At 34.4% G+C, this 22,489-nt stretch overlaps 1 protein-coding gene across 1 annotated transcript in view; it reads left to right on the top strand.

Annotated features, from left to right (window-relative positions):
- The window catches only part of LOC138698945 (uncharacterized), a 57,156-nt gene that overhangs the window by 6,824 nt on the left and 27,843 nt on the right, over positions 1–22,489 (top strand). Inside the window, exons 3-8 of the mRNA XM_069825142.1 lie at positions 285–373; positions 6,932–7,070; positions 8,254–8,672; positions 17,602–17,654; positions 21,345–21,410; positions 21,745–21,822. Of these exons, the coding sequence (XP_069681243.1) occupies positions 285–373; positions 6,932–7,070; positions 8,254–8,672; positions 17,602–17,654; positions 21,345–21,410; positions 21,745–21,822 (844 nt within the window). The remainder of the gene's footprint in view (positions 1–284; positions 374–6,931; positions 7,071–8,253; positions 8,673–17,601; positions 17,655–21,344; positions 21,411–21,744; positions 21,823–22,489) is intronic.

The raw sequence follows: 22,489 nt of genomic DNA, 5'->3' as shown, positions 1-22,489 counted from the left end.
GGCTTCCGTGAATGCAAGTCACTCTGCCTTATAATACGAGCAAACAAGCAGGCTTTCTTGGGTCCCGCCTGGACTGAACCTATAAAACCCGGGCTCAATGGGTTCAGGCTAAAAGTTAACTTGCTTTGTAGCGGCACCGGAACCCAAGCCTGATGGCAAGCAGGTACTGGCGTGAGTCTTGTCTGATTTGCCGCCCTCTAATACATGGCATAATACTAGGTATTTGGTGAAGTAAACCCTGATAGGTATATAGTAGTATAGTAGTAATGTCTTCATATGTTTAGGTATCATTTGAATTCTTCGGCTCCCATCATTGCAGCGCAGCTATAATCAGCGAATTGTGGGTTGTGACAGCAGGACACTGCGTGGATGGGTGAGTAGTGAGAAGCAGTATTAACACTTCAATATCAGGTTCGTTCCAACAAGCGGTTCATGGATCAGTTCATGTACGGTTCCTGTACCATCTTATGCGCATGCGCTAGTTGAGCATCTGCTATGGGATTGAAACTGGATTGGACGCTGTTGGAAAGCTTTCGCGGATCGTTATGTACTAAATCCAGAGATGCTATAACTGTGATCATCTTTGCTAAGAACGGGATGCTTAATTATTATCGTTTCGCAGCTAATTCTAATTGCAGAAAATAGAATTTCGATCATTTTCTATAAAAAGATGACAAAAAATATGGAAGGCAAGAATTCCGATAATTCAACGTCGTGTACTGGGGGACTCTCATCTAAAAATAGTTGTTGTTTTTAATTATTAATGTATGTACGTTATTTATTATATTTTTAATCAAAGCTGCATTTTGAAATTGTAATTAAGTATTTCAATACCCAAATAATTTCCATTCCCTTTCTTTTTGGCGAAAATTTAACTGAAATCCCTGGTTCTATTATTCGTCTGCACTGTCACTTTTCATCTTTAACCTCAATGATGTGAACAGTCGATCATGTCTTTCTTCAGTATCAAGGAGACGTTGGTGAGCTTATGCGCATGCGCGTCTTGCGTACTCTTCCGTACATGCCTCAATCCACGGACTACTTTTGACAGTTCCGAACCCGTGTCAAAAGATTGTTGGAACGCCCGACTGCAGTACATGTTTCCGGTTCAGGACTGGTTCGGATTGTGTTGGAACGCTTTTTTTGTACTGCGCATGCTCACGATGGTTACGGACGGTTCCTGACTGTTGTTGGAACGAACCTATCCTTACAATTTGACAGTATAAAGATAGCTAGAGTTGTGAATTATTGTAAAATAATTGTATTCATCATCCTTACTTCTCGATTACAAGGTTCATTTTCAATTACCTAGTCATTTAACGATGCTGTATCAACCATTGCATTATTAAGCGTAGATGGAATTTGTGATAGCGAGATAGTATTTGGCAAGATGAGGTGGAGCATTCACCATAGATAGCGTGACATTCGCCTTACGGTTGGAGAAAACCTAGGAAAAAAGTAACTAGATAATCAGCCCAAGCGGGAATCGAACCTACGTACGAGAACAAGCACGGATCATCAGGCAGACGCGCTACCGACTGAGTTACACTGGTGGCCACGATCAGAAGATACTTCACTCTCTCGTTACAATTAATACTTTCTTCCATCTTTATTTCCGTTTGTTCTACGTATGTCCATTTTTCGAGTTTAGTATTTACATGAAGGTTGTTTTATAGTGCTAAAGAAGTTATGAAATCTGTTCTCTCTCTCTCTCTCTCTCTCTCTCTCTCTCTCTCTCTCTCTCTCTCTCGCTTGCCAGCAACTACATCAGTATATCCGCAGTCTACAGTATCGTATATCGAAATGAGAATTTGGAATGAATATTCCTTTGAACGTATGGCACCTAATTTTAATAATCTTGATACGAACACCAAGTTTTATCACTTGAACTGTACTAGGTTAATGCCCATTATAAATAAATATTCGTAGAAATAATTTAACACGTTATCATTGCAGTTAGCATTGTATAACCATAGGTCATATTTCAATTTACGTAGACTATATGTTAACGGAGTATAATGCGAAATATTTTAGGAAATATTCTAGTTTGGAATTAATTTAATCAAATTTATTTTCACTACACACACGCACATTGATCTTACTCCATGTATTATTTTTTAAATGATATATTCTGTTTCTCTCAAATATTTTGCTAATTTCTTTTTATTTTATATGTACCTGTAACATCTTTGTGGAAAAATAATCAGTTTAACACACAAATAACATAAAGAAAAACATTTTCTCGGTAGTTTATTTCTGATGGTTAACATAATTAATCAATAAAGAGCACGAGATACTAAATCTGAACGTAAACGATAATAGGGCACAGACTTAGGAAAGTAAATCGCATGCTGCTTCTCACTCCGTCAAACAGAAGTTTTTATGCACAGAGTACAAGGGAAGAAGACAATTGTTAGAAAAAATGTCGAACTTTCGCTAGCATTTGGGAAACTCAATACAAAATTGCAGTGAAGAGGAAATAACGTGTTTAATGTTTAATAAAATATATTTGCCGTGAATTATTTTACATCACATACTAGATTTACATTTCAAAAATGAAAAACAAAACTAATGAAATAATAATAATAATAATAATAATAATAATAAAAATAAAAAATAATAATAATAATAAAAATCATATTAACCATCATCGTCATCATCACTATCATCTATTTGAAGGACAAGATCCATTCACTATTTCATCATAAATTAGGAATGCTAACCTACATCAGTCATTCACTAATAACGAGACTCCTTTGGAGAGTAGTTAGCATGACGGAAGGTTGCAGCTTGAAATAAAAACGGGACAAATACAAGACAAAGAATCTAAGCCTGGATTCGCTGATTTCGTAGAATAATACGACACCGATTTAACTCACAGAAATTGTGTTAATTAAATTTCGAAAATAAATTTACAAAATATCTGAAATTTAACCCACAGAAATTGTGTTAATTAAATTTCTAAAATAAATTTAAAAAATATCTGAAATTTAGAAACGATGACGTCACAATCACACTTTTAGAAATAAGTAAGTCTTACATGAACGCTCATATATTATTCAAGGTGTGAAACTCTTTTTCATTGCACCATATATTATTATTGAAATTGTTGTGGAATAAATTAATACTGATCAGTAATCAACATTTAAGTAGAAATTTACTTTTCTGTACAAGTCGTAAAATTTAAAAATTGAGTAAAGACCTTCTTTGTAACAAAGAATTTTCTATTTTCTCAATCAGTTTATTGTAGTGGTGATATTTACTGTAACAAAAATTGTTTCTCTTGAACGGTTTGCTTCAATAGTACTAGTACTATACGTTGATTAAAATGAAGAGTAATACAGTTATAATAAATATAATTATTGTAAAAACTTATATCTCTCCTTGTATTGATAGTATCTCGTGAATAAATTAAATAAGTCAGTAATAACATATATTGCCGTAGCATGAGATATTCGATTTACTCACTTCTTATCATAATATGAAAGTATTCACTTAGAAATACGACCAGAGCCGTCTGCTCTTTTACTTCTCCGATTGAACAAGAACCAGAGAAATAATTAAATAATGGAAATGTCCGTTTTTATCATAAACACAACGAAACTTAAAATGTTACGAATTTAATTAAATTTATAACTAGATATATGAAAGCAATACTTCGTAAAAGTAAATTTAGTGATTTTCTGTGATGCTGAGAAAACTGATGTTGATTAATAAGTCCTAAGTTTTTTTATGATTAAGTTTTGGTGTTCCTCACTGATTAATGAAGACTGTTACAAATAATCAGTGACAATGTAAAATCTAAATTATTAGAGTGATAAATGACTGTGACTGCTCGAGTACAACGCATTCTTTTACTCCCTCATTCAATTGTTAGATAAAAAATCTTTAATACTACATAAATATTATAATTGATTACAATGCATGAAAAATTATATAGCAGGAAATTGTGTACATGTAATTAAATTCTACAATTTGGAATTCAAGCCAAATCTTATTGCAAGAATTTTATTTTGTGTGTAGAATAAGCAGTCGTGGACAGCCGATAAGCGGTGGTCCTCCAGCTTGGGGGTTGGGTGAAGGTGTAACAAACCATCACTGTAAGAAACAGCTTGTTATGAAACCATACAATAAGCCTCGAAATGGGACAGGTTCTTTGCCACGACCACAGCAAAACAATAAGATTATGAGATTTGGTACTTGGAACGTACAGTACCTAGTCTTTATGGAACAGGAGCGGTAACATTTGTAGCAAAATACCTAGCTAGATATAGATTAGACTTTGTGGGAGTAGAAGAAGTTAGGTTAAATGGGAATGGCATATCACAAATAGGAGATCATTTATTATATTATGGGAAAGGAAACAATAATCACCAATTAGGAACAGGATTCTTTGTTCATAAAAGAATAAAATCAACAGTAAAAAAAGGTCTAATTTATCAGTGACAGGTTGTCATATTTAGTAATTACGGGTAGATGGTGCTATATCATAGTTATAAATGCTCACGCCCCTACCGAAGAGAAAGACGATCATATAAAGAATAGCTTCTATGAGGAATTAGAACACACTTTTGATAATTTATCTAGATATCACATGAAAAATTTATTGGGAGATTTCAATGCTGAAGTAGGACGGGAGGATACTTTTAAACCGATTATTGGAAAAGAGAACCTACAAGTAAAGTAATGATAATGGAGTTAGATTAGTCAACTTTGCCACATCACAAATTTAATTGTCAAAAGTACAACATTTCCCCATAAGAATATACATAAATATACTTGGACTTCTCCAGATGGCTTGACACACAACCAAACAGATCACATCTTGATAGATAAACGGAGAACTATTTTGGGCAACTACTAAATGTATGTAGGTCAAATAGAAATGATCGGGACGAAATTCAAATACAAACTGCTGAGCCGAATCCACACTTTCTGATGTCGAAATTGCGATAAAAAAACCTGAAAAATTACAAGTCTCCAGGTATCGAACAAATTCCAGCAGAATTAATACAAGAGGGGTGGAAGCGCATTATCTAGCGAAATTTATAAACTTGTATTTGCTGCAAATCTAGTCTTTCAGGTGAAGCTCCCTGTAAAGCAGAGTTGAATAATTTGAAGGGAAAAATTGTTCCGGGGCCGGGTATCGATCCCGGGACCTCTGGTTGAACGTACCAGCGCTCTACCACTGAGCTACCCGGGAACTCCACCCGACACCGTATTTGCTATTTGGGAAAAGAAAATTGTATCAGAACAATGAGAGTTCATAATTGTACCTATTTTTAAGAAGGAGGAGAAGACTAATTTTAGTAAATTTCGAGGCATATCACTTTTGTGACTTCGTATAAAATTTTGTTCAATGTTCTTTTGAGAAGACTAACTCCATTAGTAGATGAAATTATTGACGATCATCAGAACGGTTTTAGGCGTAATAGACCGATTATTGGACAGATTTTTTGTATTCGACAGATATTGGAGAAAAAATGGGAGTATATTTATTCATTTCAAAAAGGTGTATGATCGGTTAAAGGAAAAATATTACATAACATTCTTATTGCATTTGGTATTCCCCTGAAACTAGTCCGATTAATTAAAATATGTCTCAGTGAAACCTACAGCTGAGTCCGTATAGGCCAGCTTCAGTCTGATGCTTTCCCAATTCACTGCGGTCTAAAGCAAAGAGATGCATTTACTTTTTAACTTCGCTCTAGAATAGAAAAGGTCAGGATAACAGAGAGAGTTTGAAATTGAACGGATTGCTTTCAGTCATCTGATGACTCATTTATTTTTAGGATTCAGTTAATAAGCTTCTTGCCTGAGCGGATGAAGTGAATATATAAGGAGAAAATCCACAAACTATTAGGGAAAAGACGGATATTTTACTCGAAGCAAGTAAAGCGATAGATTTGGAAGTAAATCCCGAAAAGGCAAACTATATGATTATGTCTCGTGACCAGAATATTTTACGAAATGGAAATATAGAAATTAGAGATTTATCCTTCGAAGAGGTGGAAAAATTCAAATATCTTGGAGCAACAGTAATAAATATAAATGACACTCGGGAGGATATTTAACGCAGAATAAATATTGGAAATGCCTCTTATTATTCGGTTGAGAAGCTTTTGTCATCTAGTCTGTTATCAAAAGTGTTAAAGTTAGAATTTATCTAAAATATATATATTACCGGTTGTTCTGTATGGTTGTGAAACTTGGACTCTAACTTTGAGAGAGGAACAGAGATTGAGGGTGTATGAGAATAAGGTTCTTAGGAAAATATTTGTGGCTAAGAGGAATGAAGTTACAGGAGAATGGAGAAAGTTACACAATGCAGAACTGCACGCATTGTGTTCTTCGCCTGGCATAATTATGAGTATTAAATCCAGACGTTTGATGGGCATCTAGCACACATATGGGCGAATCCAGAAATGCATATAGAGTGTTAGTTGAGACACCGGAGGGAAAAAGATCTTTGAGGAGGTTGAGACGTATATGGGAGGATAATATTAAAATGGATTTGAGGGAGGTGGGATATGATGATAGAGACTGGATTAATCTTACTCAGGATAGGGACCGACGACGGGCTTATGTGAGGGCGGCGATGAACCTGTGGGTTCCTTAAAAACTATTTGTAAATAAGTAAGTGTATTATAGCATAAAATAAACTTTTGTTGTAATTTGTGTAGCTTTAAATATTTAACTTCTCAAATATTTGTATAATGAGAGTTTAAGATTATCGATCTAGAATTAGAAATATAGCTGGAAAAAAAAATAAAAACGCTGAATATTCGAAGAGAAGGCATATGTCGTATTCGTTATGCCGATCTTTAAATGACACGCTACTTTAAATTACTTTCTGTTTAGTGAATAGTGTGTAAAAATGTGATGTTGACATTTATCAATTTCTGCTGTTAAACAAATATGTTTCTTACAGAATTCCTGTTTCCACTGTGACATTTCGGGTTGGCTCTAACACCATAGAAAGAGGAGGCACTGTTCATGAGGCCACGGATATAATTAATCATCCTAATTATGATTATCACACTGAGGACTGCGATATCGCAGTCGCTAAGGTATGTTACCAAATAGTTGAAGTGTTTAATTCGCTGAAGAAATAATTCTCTGTTTTAAATAATGAGTATTTACATACGTGCTATAGACTACATATTGAATCTGGTATTTAAATGTTGGCCTTTCCAGAAGGTAGGGATGAATTCAATAATAGGGACTCAAAATATTCATTTTGTCTTATTACTATTGTGTGATTTAAGCTGTGAGTTGTATGGATGTTCTACTATTCGTATGCGTTTAGTTTTATGGATAAATCTAAAAAAAAAAAAAAATTAAATTAAAAAAATATTTGTTGGAATGTATTCGTCTTAGGAATTTTTTAAAACTTGACAAAACCGACTTATTTTTACGCCTTTTATAACTTCTTGATGTGCGTTCTTTCAAAATGTAAATAGGCCAAAATATCGAAACCTCGTGTCGCTGACAGCTATGAAGAATATAACTAAGCAATATTAGGCTACGTATCACGTTTCACTCAGTTAAAATTTCAACTTAGCTAGTATTCAATGTATTTCCTCTTGCTCAGGATAATTAATTAAGCTGTAGAGATATTATAGGTAATCGCAAATTGAACTGTAGTAGAATACTGCCAAGAACACTTTAGGAAGATCTAAGTCGTCATATCTGTAAAGCATAAATAACCAATATTGATCATGACGAAATTCGTTTCTTTTACTAATTACAGACCCCTTAGAATAAATGCGGACGAATGAGTATTTACTCTATAAATAATAGTGAATCTAATATTCATTGTTCAGTAGTAGATTATATAGGCAGAACATATATATATATATATATATATATATATATATATATATATATATATATATATATATGTATAGTATGTGCTAGGGACTGTACTTCATCATTTTAATCCAAACTGTTAATGAAATACATAGTTTGAATAAATTATTATGTAAAACATCATCATACGTATGCAAATTATCCTTGTCCGAGTAACTTACATAATTATATTGACTTCATTTTGTAAGTAATTCTCAGATACTTGTAGCTAAGGTATAAAGTTAACTGTGTACGTTATATTACGAATATTTGTGGGGAAAATTGTCAATGCAGTTATTTCCTCCTGCTACTGCACTGTAATATGAGTCACTAACAATTAGGTGAATTGCGTATGGATGGCACAGAACACGCCGGTATCACATTAACGTTTGTTGCTTCCAGGTATCGACTGCTTTTGTCTACCAATCCGCAGTTCAGCCAATATCACTAGCATCTGTCGAACCTCCCGCAGGAGCAATGGCGGTGGTCTCCGGTTGGGGAACTACTTACTCAGGCGGACCAATGTCTCCGCTGCTTCTACAAGTGTCAGTTCCAATCGTCGATTTCGAGGCATGCAACGCGTCTTACTCTGATCACGGGGGAATCACCCGTAACATGTTATGTGCCGGTGAAGACGAGGGGGGCAAAGACTCTTGCAAGGGTGATTCTGGCGGACCTCTAGTAGTCGAGAAAGAACTGGTGGGCATAGTGTCCTTTGGAGCAGGCTGTGGGGTCAGAGGTTACCCTGGAATTTATGCTAGCATCCCTGTACTCAGAGACTTTGTTTTCAGCAATACTGATGTACAGCAAGTTCTGAAATAGTCAAATTAAATTAAAATTAGAAATCATCATAATTAAAGAACATACATTGTACTTTAGTGGTTTGCTACGATTTATCTGAATGGTATATCTTAGCGTAAGTGAGTGGTATATACGTACATTTAGACTATCCAATGGTTTGTAAAGAATTAGATATAATAATGAGTTTTACTTCGTGTACCGGTATGATTAAATACGAGTACATTGTCAACCAATGTACGTATTACGAAACTAGTACGTGCTGGACACTTTTTGAGAATGAAAGATTAAAGAATTACCACCAACAAAGTATTTCAGGAACACTTTATAGGAAAGAGAATAGTTGGAAGACCATAGCCGATAGGAAAATATGGTTTAGAAAGATCCTGCCAACTTGCTCATTATTTGGAATTGGCAGACAGTTCCAAGAGATAGAGAAGAGTGGAGGAGGAAGATTGGAAGGCCATGATCCGAAAACGGGCCCAAGCGCCGTGGATAGGTGGACGGGCAGACAGACTAATGGTGGAATTACTAGAGCGCAATGTTACTAGTGTAATTTCTTTCTTATTCATATTGGTTATATGATGAGAGCTACAGAGGTTTCGTAGTTGAATTGTGGCAGAAAATGTGAGAAAAGTGATACAATTTACCCTAGTAGAATATTTGTTTACATCAGTGATAAACGTATTAATTCAGAGATATTTATCGTAGGAATAGCATGAAGTAAACATAATTTCAAAATATTCCAGGAGTATTCAAAGCGGCTTTCATTTTAAATTTCGTATATTGATACGCTCTCATCGACAAAGAACTATTTCAGTTAAGAAGTATATGAAGTAAACATTAAATCTCTATTTGTGTATATTAAACGCATTTTGTTAAAAAAAATGGTTTCGAACTGCAAATAAGCGTATTCGAAACGCCGGTCGGGAAAAAATTAATAATGTTATTCATTTCGTATGATAGTTCTGAAAAGCATTCAGCTACTCTGAAATGAAGACAGAAAATTGTCTACCAGGTTTACAGAAGTCAAACGGATTTATATATTATCACTTTCCTCCATATTTATTTCCTCCTCTATAGCGCATATAGCCCAAATTCTGTGTATGTGTGTATAATAAGGTAGTGTTCTTACTTCCGCATACAGTACACTAAGCCTCATCATTTCAAATAATATCAAAAGTTATATTTTTCCCATCTTCATTCTCCTTCTCTCCAACATCTTCCTTCTCCTCCTCCTCCTCCTTTTAAGTAATATGAAGTGAAATTCACGATTGCAAAATTCCTGTTGTAATATTTATATTATTGTTTCTGGTCGTGAATTTGATCTCCATCATGGGGCGGATACAACATTTTTTCCTTTCCATTATTGTCGTTTTAAAATGTGTAAGTTCCAAGGGCAGGTGTTTTCTTTTCTTTTTCAATGTAATTTAGGCCTTATATCTAATTTTGTTTCGACGATTTTATATTTAATTTCTCAATGTAACTTTGGTACTGAAATTGAACATGTATAAGAATTGATACTTACGTTCCTGTGCAATAATATATTGGTCTATAATTTAAACTAGTAAGGACCTTGAAGTTTCTCTTCTTCTTCAATTTCATTCTTACATTCAATTCCATTTAATTCAAAAAGTTGATAAAAAATCTTCGCTGTTCACTATTGATTCAGTTTTAATTTAATCTGGCTGTCATTCATTGTTATTTACTTTTATCCAATTTTATTAAGGTGTTTAATGTAATATGATTCCTAAGGCTGATATCCTTTTCTTACTCAGCATTATTTTTGTTTCTTGCAAGCTACTTTAAAGATCAAAGGTCTTCAGATTTATACCGTTAGCGTAATATTATGATCCGGAATTGAAGAGTTCAGAACCATATTGGGCCAAGCGCCATGTACTAAAACCGTAGAAAACAAGAGTTAAAATGAAGTTATTACCATAATTCAATGGAAACATATAGCAAGTAATATAAAGTATACACATTAAAACTAAATGATATGTCAATCTTCATTAAACTATGACATTCACTTAATTTTAACCCTTGCTTTCTCCGTTTTTAATAAATGGCGCTTGGTCCACAATGGCTCTGAACCCTTCAATTGCAAATTAATAATATGGGAGTATAATTTGATTTATAATGCTGCATGGAATTATTTACGAAATAAGTCCCTATGAGAAAATTTTACACAGCTCAAGTTGTCTCATAAACTATGAATAAAGAAGTATACGTAAAATCTCCAAAATCGTACTTCCATATTTGAATCTCATTTCGTTCTCAATTTTTATGAGGTTTTAGAATCAAAATAGAGGTTCATACAGAATATAGCAGAAAGTTTTACTATGTGGTCAACGTGGGTTAATGAACAAAGCTTCAGTCGCCATACGTGAAGCCGAAGAAATATGACACATGCATAGCGTCATCTAAAGAAGGGATATGGACTATAATATACACTTTCTGAGGAGAATCGAATCTAATTCCACTAGATTTTGTTTCTGATGCTATTACTCGTAAGTCAGAAAATGAAATAATAATTAACAGAACAAATTTCTATTAATGTACATTTTGAAAGAAATTGTCTGTAAGAATATTCTTATAGTCTACCTATTACCTTTGTAACATAATTCCATTTGAAAGTTATAACTTTTGTCTTTCATACAACTTACAACATTTCTTATACATAGGCCTAATTCACTTATTTTTAAGACTTGTTATCGATGATTGACCTCAATAGTTCATCTTTCAAAATAACGTGCCGAAACCGCAGATCTCTTTAGTATTTTATTTATTGTCATTAATGCACAATGAAAATTGGATCTATATTTCATCAAAATTCCAATGTTGTGATTGTGAATTAATCCATATATTGTCGGCAGAGAAAAGAGGAATGCCCCGCAAAAATCTGTCCAAATTCTGCTTTGCTCACTATAACTTTTTACTTGAACTCAGCGGTATTCAGTCCGCTTCAGTCCGGATCTCTCGTAATTTAACTGTTAATATGCCAATAAACTAATTGATAATGCGTTAGTTTTTAAATATAAATTTAAGCAAATTAAAACTTTACTACTAAATACTGTTCTTGGCAGTACAAGTTAACAAATTAGTGACAAATACAAAAAGCCTTGATTTTCCTCTGGACATATTTTAGATTTGTAACTTTTAGATTTGTAACAAAGAGTTGCTCCCTTTTAGACATAGAAGTTTCACGTTTATAGGTAAATTGAAGGGAAGTGCTTTCTCTCAGTAAGCTAATAACTTAACGTTATTTAGTATATCGTCGTTGTTTTTATGAAACCTCCTATGTGACATTACAGAACGTAATTTTTTCAGGAGGAAGAAAAAATAGTTAAAAGTTAGTGGGTGTAAGTAAGAATATGAATTAATTCGGTAGAAAACGTTGGAGAATATAATGAACATAAATGACATCATCGATGATCAGTGCAGGCCTATAGGTATTTTAATTAATATTTTATTCCTCCTGAAAAATTACTTTCTGTGCTGTCACATAGGAGATTTCTCGAAAACGACGACGACTTTTCCAAGGTCGTACAAAAATGCAGAACGAGTGGTTTAAATTCAAATATTAAACATAAGTATTAATGAGGCATCTAGCAACTAACCCTCTAAAATACTTTTATCATAAATTTTTACTACTATTCGAAGGATTTATGGGAAGATTATTATAAGATTTTGCTAATAGATACGGTATCAAAGGTGTGTTGTGTGTTGTGTCATATGTACTGCACATATTCTATCTTACAATCACTACAGCTATCGGTCTTCGTCAGGTATAGAATATCAAGTAGTCAATGTTATAACGTCACAGATTTCACTGGAAGCAATGGCGAGGTTGGTGCTTACTGTTCAACCTAATATTTTTCTTTGCTCATTACTGCTATGTTTAGTAGCAGAAATTCGTATATATATGGTGTAGGAGAAAGTCAATATTCAAATACTTAAACATAACAAGAAGAGCAAGTCCCCTGCAGCTGACAAACATGATATTTAGGTAATACACGAAAATAGAGAAATATTGTGGGCAGTAAAACATTCATCATACGGGAATTGATATTTAAGAGCTTTTTTTTTTTGGTGGGTTATTTTACGACGCTTTATCAACAGCTTAGGTTATTTAGCGTCTGAATGAGATGAAGGTGATAATGCCGGTGAAATGAGTCCGGGTCCAACACCGAAAGTTACCCAGCATTTCCTCATGTTGGGTTGAGGGAAAACCCCGGAAAAACCTCAACCAGGTAACTTGCCCCGACCGGGAATCGAACCCGGGCCACCTGGTTTCGCGGCCAGACGAGCTAGCCGTTACTCCACAGGTGTGGACTTAAGAGCTGTTAATTCATTATATGTTTGTATACATCTGAAGCTTGATTAGTGGAATAAGTAGCTAATCTGCGATGTATGAAATGGAGGAGGAAAAGAACTGGCCACCTTACTCCATTATCTCCTGGCCTAGTTGCCTCGTAAGTTCTGCTAGGTTGGTATCACTTGTGGGGTTCAGACCTGTCTTCAAACAGTTGACTAAACAACAACAACAACAACAATTCATTATAAAAAGTGAAACAGATACAACATTAATACAAATGAATTGTATTTCCTAGAATAACTTATATATATATGTATAAAATAAATAAATAAATAATTAAATAAATAAATAAGCAAATAAATAAATAAACACGTAAACAAATAAACAAATATGTAAACATATAAGTAAATGAGTGAGTATGTCAGTGAGTAAATGAGTGAATAAATAAATAAATAAATAAACAAATAAACAATTATGTAAACATATAAGTAAATGAGTGAGTGCGTGAGTGAGTAAATGGGTGAATAAATAAATAAACAAATATATAAATAAATAAATAAACACGTAAACAAATAAACAAATATGTAAACATATAAGTAAATGAGTAAATGAATAAATAAATGTACAGTATATAGATACATACATTAATAAATAGGATAAATAAATAAACAAATAAATAAATATTACCTTTATATCCTTAATATTAGCGACATTTTTTTGGCGTTGAATAATATTTACGTATTCAAAAATACTCAGACGTGAATGTTTTGTGACATGATGCCTTGCCGGTATGCGGGGGCTTGGTTTTTTGTCACAACAACCGACCATGTTGTAGACCTACTATTTTTTTGCTTTCTTTAGACTCAAACGCATTCTACTAAACCGGTTGAGCAGTGTAAGTTGAAGTGTGTAGGTTACACGTGAATTACATTACTCTGAGGAGAACCGTAACGTAAAAGTAAGTTTAAAATTTCTTTGCGTAAATCGTAATTTTTATGACTGCTCTACTAGCACCGGTAGAATACAGTATACAAATGGGTCCAAATATTAACCTGTATGTTATTGTTAATTTGTAATTTTTTTTTTTTCAATAATTTAGATTAACAAATGCTGTACATGCTTTTTTCACTATGCAACTACGAATTGAGACAATAAGCTACATAGACTTTCTAATCAAGTGAAAAAACCTTCCTTTGAGTAAAATTCTGGAATCCGGATGACAAGCCGTTTCTTACACTCGTCTGTAGTTGCGTGTGGTGGATGCGTGTACTGTCCTCAAACCAGTTGCATTAAATTTGATTCCACAGATGTAACAACATATGGGAATGCCTTGAGTTAGCTCGTATGAATTTAGGCTAATTTTGGTTTCCTACTTTTCTTATCTATTTATTTACCTAGTGAAAAGTGACTCCAGAAATGCATATAGAGTGTTAGTTGGGAGGCCGGAGGGAAAAAGACCTTTGGGGAGGCCGAGCTGTAGGTGGGAAGATAATATTAAAATGGATTTGAGGGAGGTGGGATTATGATGGTAGAGACTGGATTAATCTTGCTCAGGATAGGGACTAATGGCGGGCTTATGTGAGTGCGGCAATGAACCTCCGGGTTCCTTAAAAGCCAGTAAGTAAGTAAGTAAGTGAAAAGTGAGTGCAAATTCAAAAGTATACAACAAAAAATGTTATTAGTTGTACTTCACTTATGTGACATTTAAATCCCCCGAGTTTTGCTTTAGGTTGGGTTTAGGTGTCCCAAACTAGTTTTATTTTGTGTATGTGATTTGGTATAATTTAAGTTATTTTAATTTTGTTTTACAGCGTGGCACATTTTTTACCATCCTACGTCGGCTGTTATGCTGTCTAAGGCACTTCATAGGGAATATTTTGTTCTCATTTTTTCAACTGCCTTCTTGGCCCCGGTTTTAGTGCTGAACTACTGTTCAGGAGTGCGGGAAGTGTCGCTTTTTGGAATCCTTTGGCCTCAAAGGATAAATATCTTTCCACAAAATGTTTGTAATGTGACAATTGAGTCATATAGTTCCAAAACCTACCTTCTCCTCAAAAATCAGAAAGTGAATTAGCAATGACAGTGCATTCTATATTATAAAATCTAGCTATTTTCATATCATTTCTGTTTAAAAAAAATTATTCCACAAGCTGCTTTACCCTCAATAGGATTGTTCAAAAACTCGCCTAATCCAGACCCATATAAAACTGCTTTATCCTCAGAAATGGAGTTGTTCATCTGTTTCGTTTATGCCAAAGCATGCCTTATCCACATATTACTATGCTACATATATGTTAAAGCTATTTATTCACTACTAAGAATATGAATTTTATTTTATAAAGTAGTTATCGGGTGAGAACAATTCCTTTGCAATGATTCATGCAGTTACATGAGTGTTGTAAAAATTGACATTCAGTACAAGAAATGACTCCTACATCGCCTCCAGCATGTAGAAACCATATCGCAAAAACAGAATTAACTGATGTTGAAAATCTGCTGAAAAAAAGATTTTGGAGGTTTCTGGACAGATCTACCTTACTAACTTATAAATGGCTTTTAAGGAACCCGAAGGTTCATTGTCGCCCTCACATAAACCCGCCATCTGTCCTTATCCTGTGCAAGATTAATTCAGTCGCTATCATCATATCCTATCTCCCTCAAATCCATTTTAATATTATTCTCCCATCTACGTCTCGGCCTCCCCATAGATCTTTTTTCTTTCTGTCTCCCAACTAACACTCTATATTCATTTCTGGATTCGCCCATACGTGATACATGCCCTGCCCATCTCAAACTCTGGACTTAATGTTCCTAATTATGTCAGGTGAAGAAAACAATGCGTGCAGTTCTGCGTTGTGTAACTTTCTCCATTCTGCTGTAACTCCATCCCTCTTAGCTCCAAATATTTTCCTAAGAATTTTATTCTCAAACACCCTTAATCTCTGTTCCTCTCTCAAAGTGAGAGTCCAAGTTTCACAACCATACAGAACAACCGGTAATATAACTGTTTTATAAATTCTAACTTTCAGATTTTTTTTTATAGCAGACTAGATGACGAAAGCTTCTCAAACGAATAGTAACAGGCATTTCCCATATTTATTCTGTGTGTAATTTCCTCCCGAGTGTAACTTATATTTGTTACTTTTGCTCTAAGCGGGATGAAATTACAGGAGAATGGAGAAAGTTACACAATGCAGAACTGCACGCATTGTATTCTTCACCTGACATAATTAGGAACATTAAATCCAGACTTTTGAGATGGGCGGGGCATGTAGCAAGTATGGGCGAATCCAGAAATGCATATAGAGTGTTAGTTGGGAGACCGGAGGGAAAAAGATCTTTGGGGAGGCCGAGACGTAGATGGGAGGATAATATTAAAATGGATTTGAGGGAGGTGGGATATGATGATAGAGACTGCATTAATCTTGCACAGGATAGGGACCGATGGCGGGCTTATGTGAGGGCGGCAATGAACCTTCGGGTTTCTTAAAAGCCATTTGTAAGTAAGTACTTTTGCTGTAAGATATTTGAATTTTTCAACTTCTTCGAAGGATAAATCTCCAATTTCTACGTTTCCAATTCGTACGATATTCTGGTCACGAGACATAAGCATATATTTTGTCTTTTCGAGATTTACTTCCAAACCTATCGCTTTAAAATTGGAAAAGTGCATAAGGCAGGTCTTCGAACTACAGGGTCTCCCATATAAACTAAGACCGAACGCACGGTGTTTGTACTCTGCGCTACGGCAGTTGCCTGAGCCGAACTTATGTCGCGCGCGGCCGCCCTGCTTTGAGCGTGTATACAATCTTATATGAAATCTTACCTTATAAAAATGCTGAAAATATCGTTCTTCCTGGGCTATACAGGCATTGTACCTGATAACCACATTCTGGCTGACGCAAGTGAGTTCTGCCACTGTAATGTTTCTCATTTCATTCGTAATGTTTTCTTTCAGTTCCTCCAATGTGTGAGCATTTGTTCGATACACTTTTTGTAAAAAATTAAAAATCACACACTGTTAGATCTGGAGAACGAGGGGGAAATAAGGCAGCACTGATCACTCTTTCCGCAAACACTTCCGAGATTGTAAGAAGGAAATCTTCTGCTGTGTGAGCAGGGGCTGAATCTTGTTGAAACCACCCACGCGAGTTTTCTTGTTCAGTTAACTGATCGAAGAACGGCGTCAAAATGTCATCTTGGTACCTCTCTGCATTTAACTGTCGTCTCGAAAAAAAATAGATCCAATTGTTCGTCTTGCACTAACAGCACACCAAACACCAATCTTCCTATCATAATGAGCGACTTCATAAACACCATTAGGATTTTCTGCACACCAATAGCGAGAGTTATGACTGTTCACACGACCATTAAGATGAAACCACGCCTCATCCGAAAATAACACAAGTTGTGGGGTAAACTGAAAGAAAAAGTGTATCGAATAAATCCTCACACATTGGAGGAACTGAAAGAAAACATTAGGAATGAAATCAGAAACATTACAGTGGCAGAACTCACTCGCGTCAGCCAGAAAGTGGTTACCAGACAAAATTCCTGTATAACCTAGGAAGGACGACACTTGCAGCATCTTTTATAAGGTAAGATTTCATACAAGATTGTATACACGCTTAAAGCAGGGAGGCCGCGCACGACATAAGTTCGCCTGAGGCAACTACCGTAGCGCAGAGTACAAACACCGTGCGTTCGGTTTTAGTTTATATGGGAGACCCTGTATAGGACTCAATTGACAGAGACGAAACACAAGAAAGAAAAAAGAGAAAAGACGAGGATAGCGAACAGGGAGTGAATGGGGAGAAAGGAGTGATGTTTGGCATAAGTTTTCTGTTAAAGAAGCTTTTAAATTTGTGGATGTCCCTTGTTAATGTTCTGCCCTGTGTTTATTTCTGTGGTGGCCACTAAACCTTGCTAACACCTGGCTAGGAGAGCACCATATATATCAATGTGTTGTGTGTGTACATAGAATCGTGTTTTCTCCTACGAGCATAGGTATGTTACACTTCAGGGGAGGTTAAAAATCAAAGACTTGGTAGGATAAAACCAATAGTATTATCATTAAGAAATTTTATACAGAAGATATAATAATGGACTAGTTCACATTTTAAAATTTCCCATTTGCATGTTAAGTAGAAGCAGAAATAACTTAGTTTAAATTATTAGCAATATAAATAAGAATTTCATAATCAAACAATGCATAGTGCAGCCAAAGCTTAGCACTAGAATTGTGCAAGACATACTGTATGTATTGTGTCCTTTTTTACTTTCTAAATTTGATGGGATAGACTTAACAAGTTTCTTTAATAATAATAATAATAATAATAATAATAATAATAATAATAATAATAATAATAATAATAATAATAATAAGAAGAAGAAGATATAATTATTGTCATTTTTATTACTTTTATTATTATTATTATTATTATTATTATTATTATTATTATTACAGACTGTAATTGAAGCATAAAATTAAGCATAAATTGCGATGTAAATTTTAGTGAATAGCTTATATTTACGGAACGGATTTATAGTTCCGTGCTTATTTTGTTTGCTATATCCTAGACTCTATCCTATGTTAATCAAATTTTTCTACATTTGTTTATACGGAATACCCCTATTAAAACTCTATAGAATGGAGTCGTGCACAACCGGTTACGAAAAATAGGAATTATATTGCTATTGTACGCCTGGCGTTATAGCCAGTATGTTAAGCTCTCCCATTTCGCAGAGTGTCTCAGGAATATTCGAGTTGTTTCTCATTCTTTGTGGGTGGACGGCAAAGACAGACCACATTGAGCCATGCTTGAGTTACAAGAGTCCTTGCAACGACGCGTTTATCGTCGTGTTGCCCTATCATTTAATAGATAATTCTTCCTCTCTCAGTACATTCAGTCAATCAAGCAATAATCCATCGATTCATTCATCATCCATTCATCCATCCATCGAATCATTGATTCATTCATACATCGATTCATTGATTGATTTATTCATTGATTCACTGATTGATAGATTAAATAATTCATTCATTATTTGATTCATTCATAGATTCATTGATTCATTTATTCATCCTGTCCAGGTATTACAGTTTGGTACATTCAAGGGAAAGAACATGCTTCGTGAAAGTTCAAGCATTTGAGCTTCTGAGTATTTTATTTTTGTTAATAACACTTTACCTTTTCAAAATGATTTATTAATGAAATAATAATGCGGATCTTTAAAGTAATTAAAAGGCATTTCATATTAAAAACTACTGTTTTAGAGGTATGCATTTTGAGTTTAAAACGTTAATATTAAAGTAGAATGTAGGCCTATGTACTTCGTTGCTCTTCTGTTTAGTAAATAATTGTAATTTATTTTATTCTTCCATTTCTTTACGTACTAGATTTCATGTTCTCCATTACGCTTATTTCCATTGTTATTACTGGTGTCCATTTGTTCATTTACTGTACGTAGTAGTTACGAAGATAAGCATATTAAAGTGTCCAATCAATCATTGTAGACCTATATCAGGCAAACACATTTTTTAATAAAACAAAATAAATTTCCTTCAATTGTTACTTCGTTTGTTACTCAGAAAAAGTCGGTTTCATGTTAAAGAAGTGGGCCTGGTGTTCTGTCTACCTGCAAAACTTAAGGGGTAACATGTGAAAATCGAATATTCGGTCGGTTTCCCGACCTTGATGGATGTTCTCTAACCGGTAGAATCTAAACCGGTTGTAAGCGCTATTTTGCAGCTCTCTGCTATGGAACCTAAAACGCCTAAGGTAGCGGTTGTCAACTCACTGCACTCTCGTGCTAGCGTCTCTTACCTGCAAGTCTTTTACAGCACCAGCGTACATTCGTGGCTACTGGCGGGTATGCTTTCTACCTCTTCCTGCTACACGACGGGGCAAATCATGTTGCTCCGCTTACCCTTTACTCATTTCAGCGAGTGCTGACGACCACTGGCCTAAATGAACCATAAACTGCTATAAATGCGAAAAGATGAAAATTGTACAAAGTATCAAATCTTAATCCAGTTCTTACAATATACTTAATCAGAGGAAGTAGCTATATCCCGTGTTTTCTCTAATAGTAGGTGGATTTTCTTCTAACATAGTCACGTCATCCGCATAAACAAGGAACTGATGTAACTCGTTCAGTTCCAAACCCTCTCTGTTATCCTGGAATTTTATTATTATTATTATTATTATTATTATTATTATTATTATTATTATATACCGTATGTAATATGTACAGACTGTCAGTGTTCATTAGGCCCAATTGACAGTTCATATGTAGGATGAATTCCTCTTCAATACTAGGGTTTCAGCCAGCCTTGGGGATAAGGATGATCTCCTGCCGGAAATAATTTGTCCTGCATCAGAAAATATTTAAATATAATAAATAGTACCTAAGTTGTTGTCTGCTAGAACTAAGTGAAAGACGTGAACTCTGTTTAAACGTTTGCATTTACCGTTAACGGCTACGGTTAACCGAGTAACTCCGGTGCTCCGCTGCAAACACATTAAACCGCTATAACCGAGTTACTCAACAGTTCTACTCGCTCCGTCCCCAGCTCTAATATTTATTGTTATATATTGTATGCTGTTGTGAATTAGAGCCAAACTTATATTCTCTTATAATGAGTAACACGTTTAATTTATGTATTGCATACAAGTGTTCACCTAATGTACATCACCTGTGTTTAATTTTATTTGTTTTTATTGTGTCTGTCGCTTGAAGATGACTTTATATAAGTCGAAAATATTCGTGAAATATATAATTTAATGTGATGTGACAGAATTAATTCTGTATTTACATACTTCGATAAGTTGCTGACTGAAACGATGTAACCTTTTCTATTATAAAGTTACAGGAGATTAAATAATTTGTTTATAATACATTGCGATGTGTGTTAGAAAAAATATAATTACTTTGGAAAAATATTGCAGAAAGTTAATTGAATTTCTTTTAATGTATTTTATTGCTTCTTCTAGTCTGACATATTTTTACAGTACAAGTATTCTATCTTTCATTATACGTAATTTCTCAACAGATGTTGGAAGATGTGTCCAAGATGCTACGCTAAATCAAAGTGGCCAAAATAATATTAAAAAGTAACTTTTCATTTTTGTACAGTATCAAATCCCGTAAACTACAGAGAGAACTTACATGCGATGAGACAGAAATTCAATAAAGGTGAATTATATCTATATAATAAAGGCAGCGGAAAGTTGGAAAAACCTGCTTGTTATCTCCTTTAGTCAACACATATATCAGGAAAGGAATTTCTTTGTCTTCACTGAGAAACCGTCAACTATCTCCACCGAGATATTCTGTTAAATCAATGCTATCTTAAAAGAAAAATACGTATCAGGTATCTCCGGAAACTTTTGTCGCTGTCATAAATTAGTTGATAATACGGATATGTATTATTTCGTAAGTGAGTGTTTGCTACCCGTCAGTTGTCAGTTTCAATTTAATCAAAGTAGCACGTTGAGATAAATGTTTATCACTTTCATACTTAATATCGCAGATTGTCTCTGATTTGTAAGAAAACTAAAAAAAAAAAAAGAAGTTGCCTCCTATATCACTTGATATTTAAAACATTCTATAATAAGAATCAAATCTCAGATAACATAAATAATGTAACGACGGATTTGCACACTTTTAAACTAGTCCCCTTTAAAAGAAACTGATAAAACACGACGCGTATCACTGACGCAGAAGTCGAAATGCTCATGACAGTGCTTAATAATGTGTCTGTGTGATTCCAGAGATAGTTGAACTTGAATTGTCTGCCGACATGTTTCGCATAGCTATCTTCGTCTCCGTGCTCTTTGCTTCCTGCTGGGGTAAGTTATAATCACATAGATTTGGTTTTGTAATTAGCTGCCTATCCATCCATCCATCCGTCCATCCATCCATCCATCCATCCATCCATCCATCCATCCACACGTTCACCCGCTCCAACCAACCAACTATTTATTTATTTATTTATTTATTTATTTATTTATTTATTTATTTATCTATCTAACTATTTAATTATTTGTTTATTTATTAATTACATTATTCCGTACTCACGTCATGGCGAATTAGATGTAATCCGGTTATTAATCCGCCATCACCTACTATACAATGATTCCAAATTAACAGTGAATATGGCAACATATTATGAGCATATAGCAAGTATCTGTTTAACTTTTTTTTCTTAGATTAAAATATAGTAATATTATTTCTGCATTTACAACTGTCATACCATTAATTTTTGTAACTAATTTATATAATTTCCCATCAACACTTAGAAAAGTATATACAGAGTGATTCAAAACTTATGTTATGGAAGAATATGGTAGCTAGAGAGTACTAAAACAAACATTTCTCATTAAGCAATGTGTGTCCTATCTCGCACCGATACTGCGCCACACTTTTTTTAGTGATCTGGCTGTTTGGCATGTTGTGCTTGTTTGTTGTTGCTATGCCCATTGATGCGTCATTGTCTTAGTCCACATGTCATGGTAA

This window comes from Periplaneta americana, chromosome 4 (assembly GCF_040183065.1).
Source record: "Periplaneta americana isolate PAMFEO1 chromosome 4, P.americana_PAMFEO1_priV1, whole genome shotgun sequence".
Lineage (NCBI taxonomy): Eukaryota > Metazoa > Arthropoda > Insecta > Blattodea > Blattidae > Periplaneta > Periplaneta americana.
Note: the sequence above shows the minus strand (reverse complement) of the source record. Positions and strands in the feature narration are given on the sequence as shown.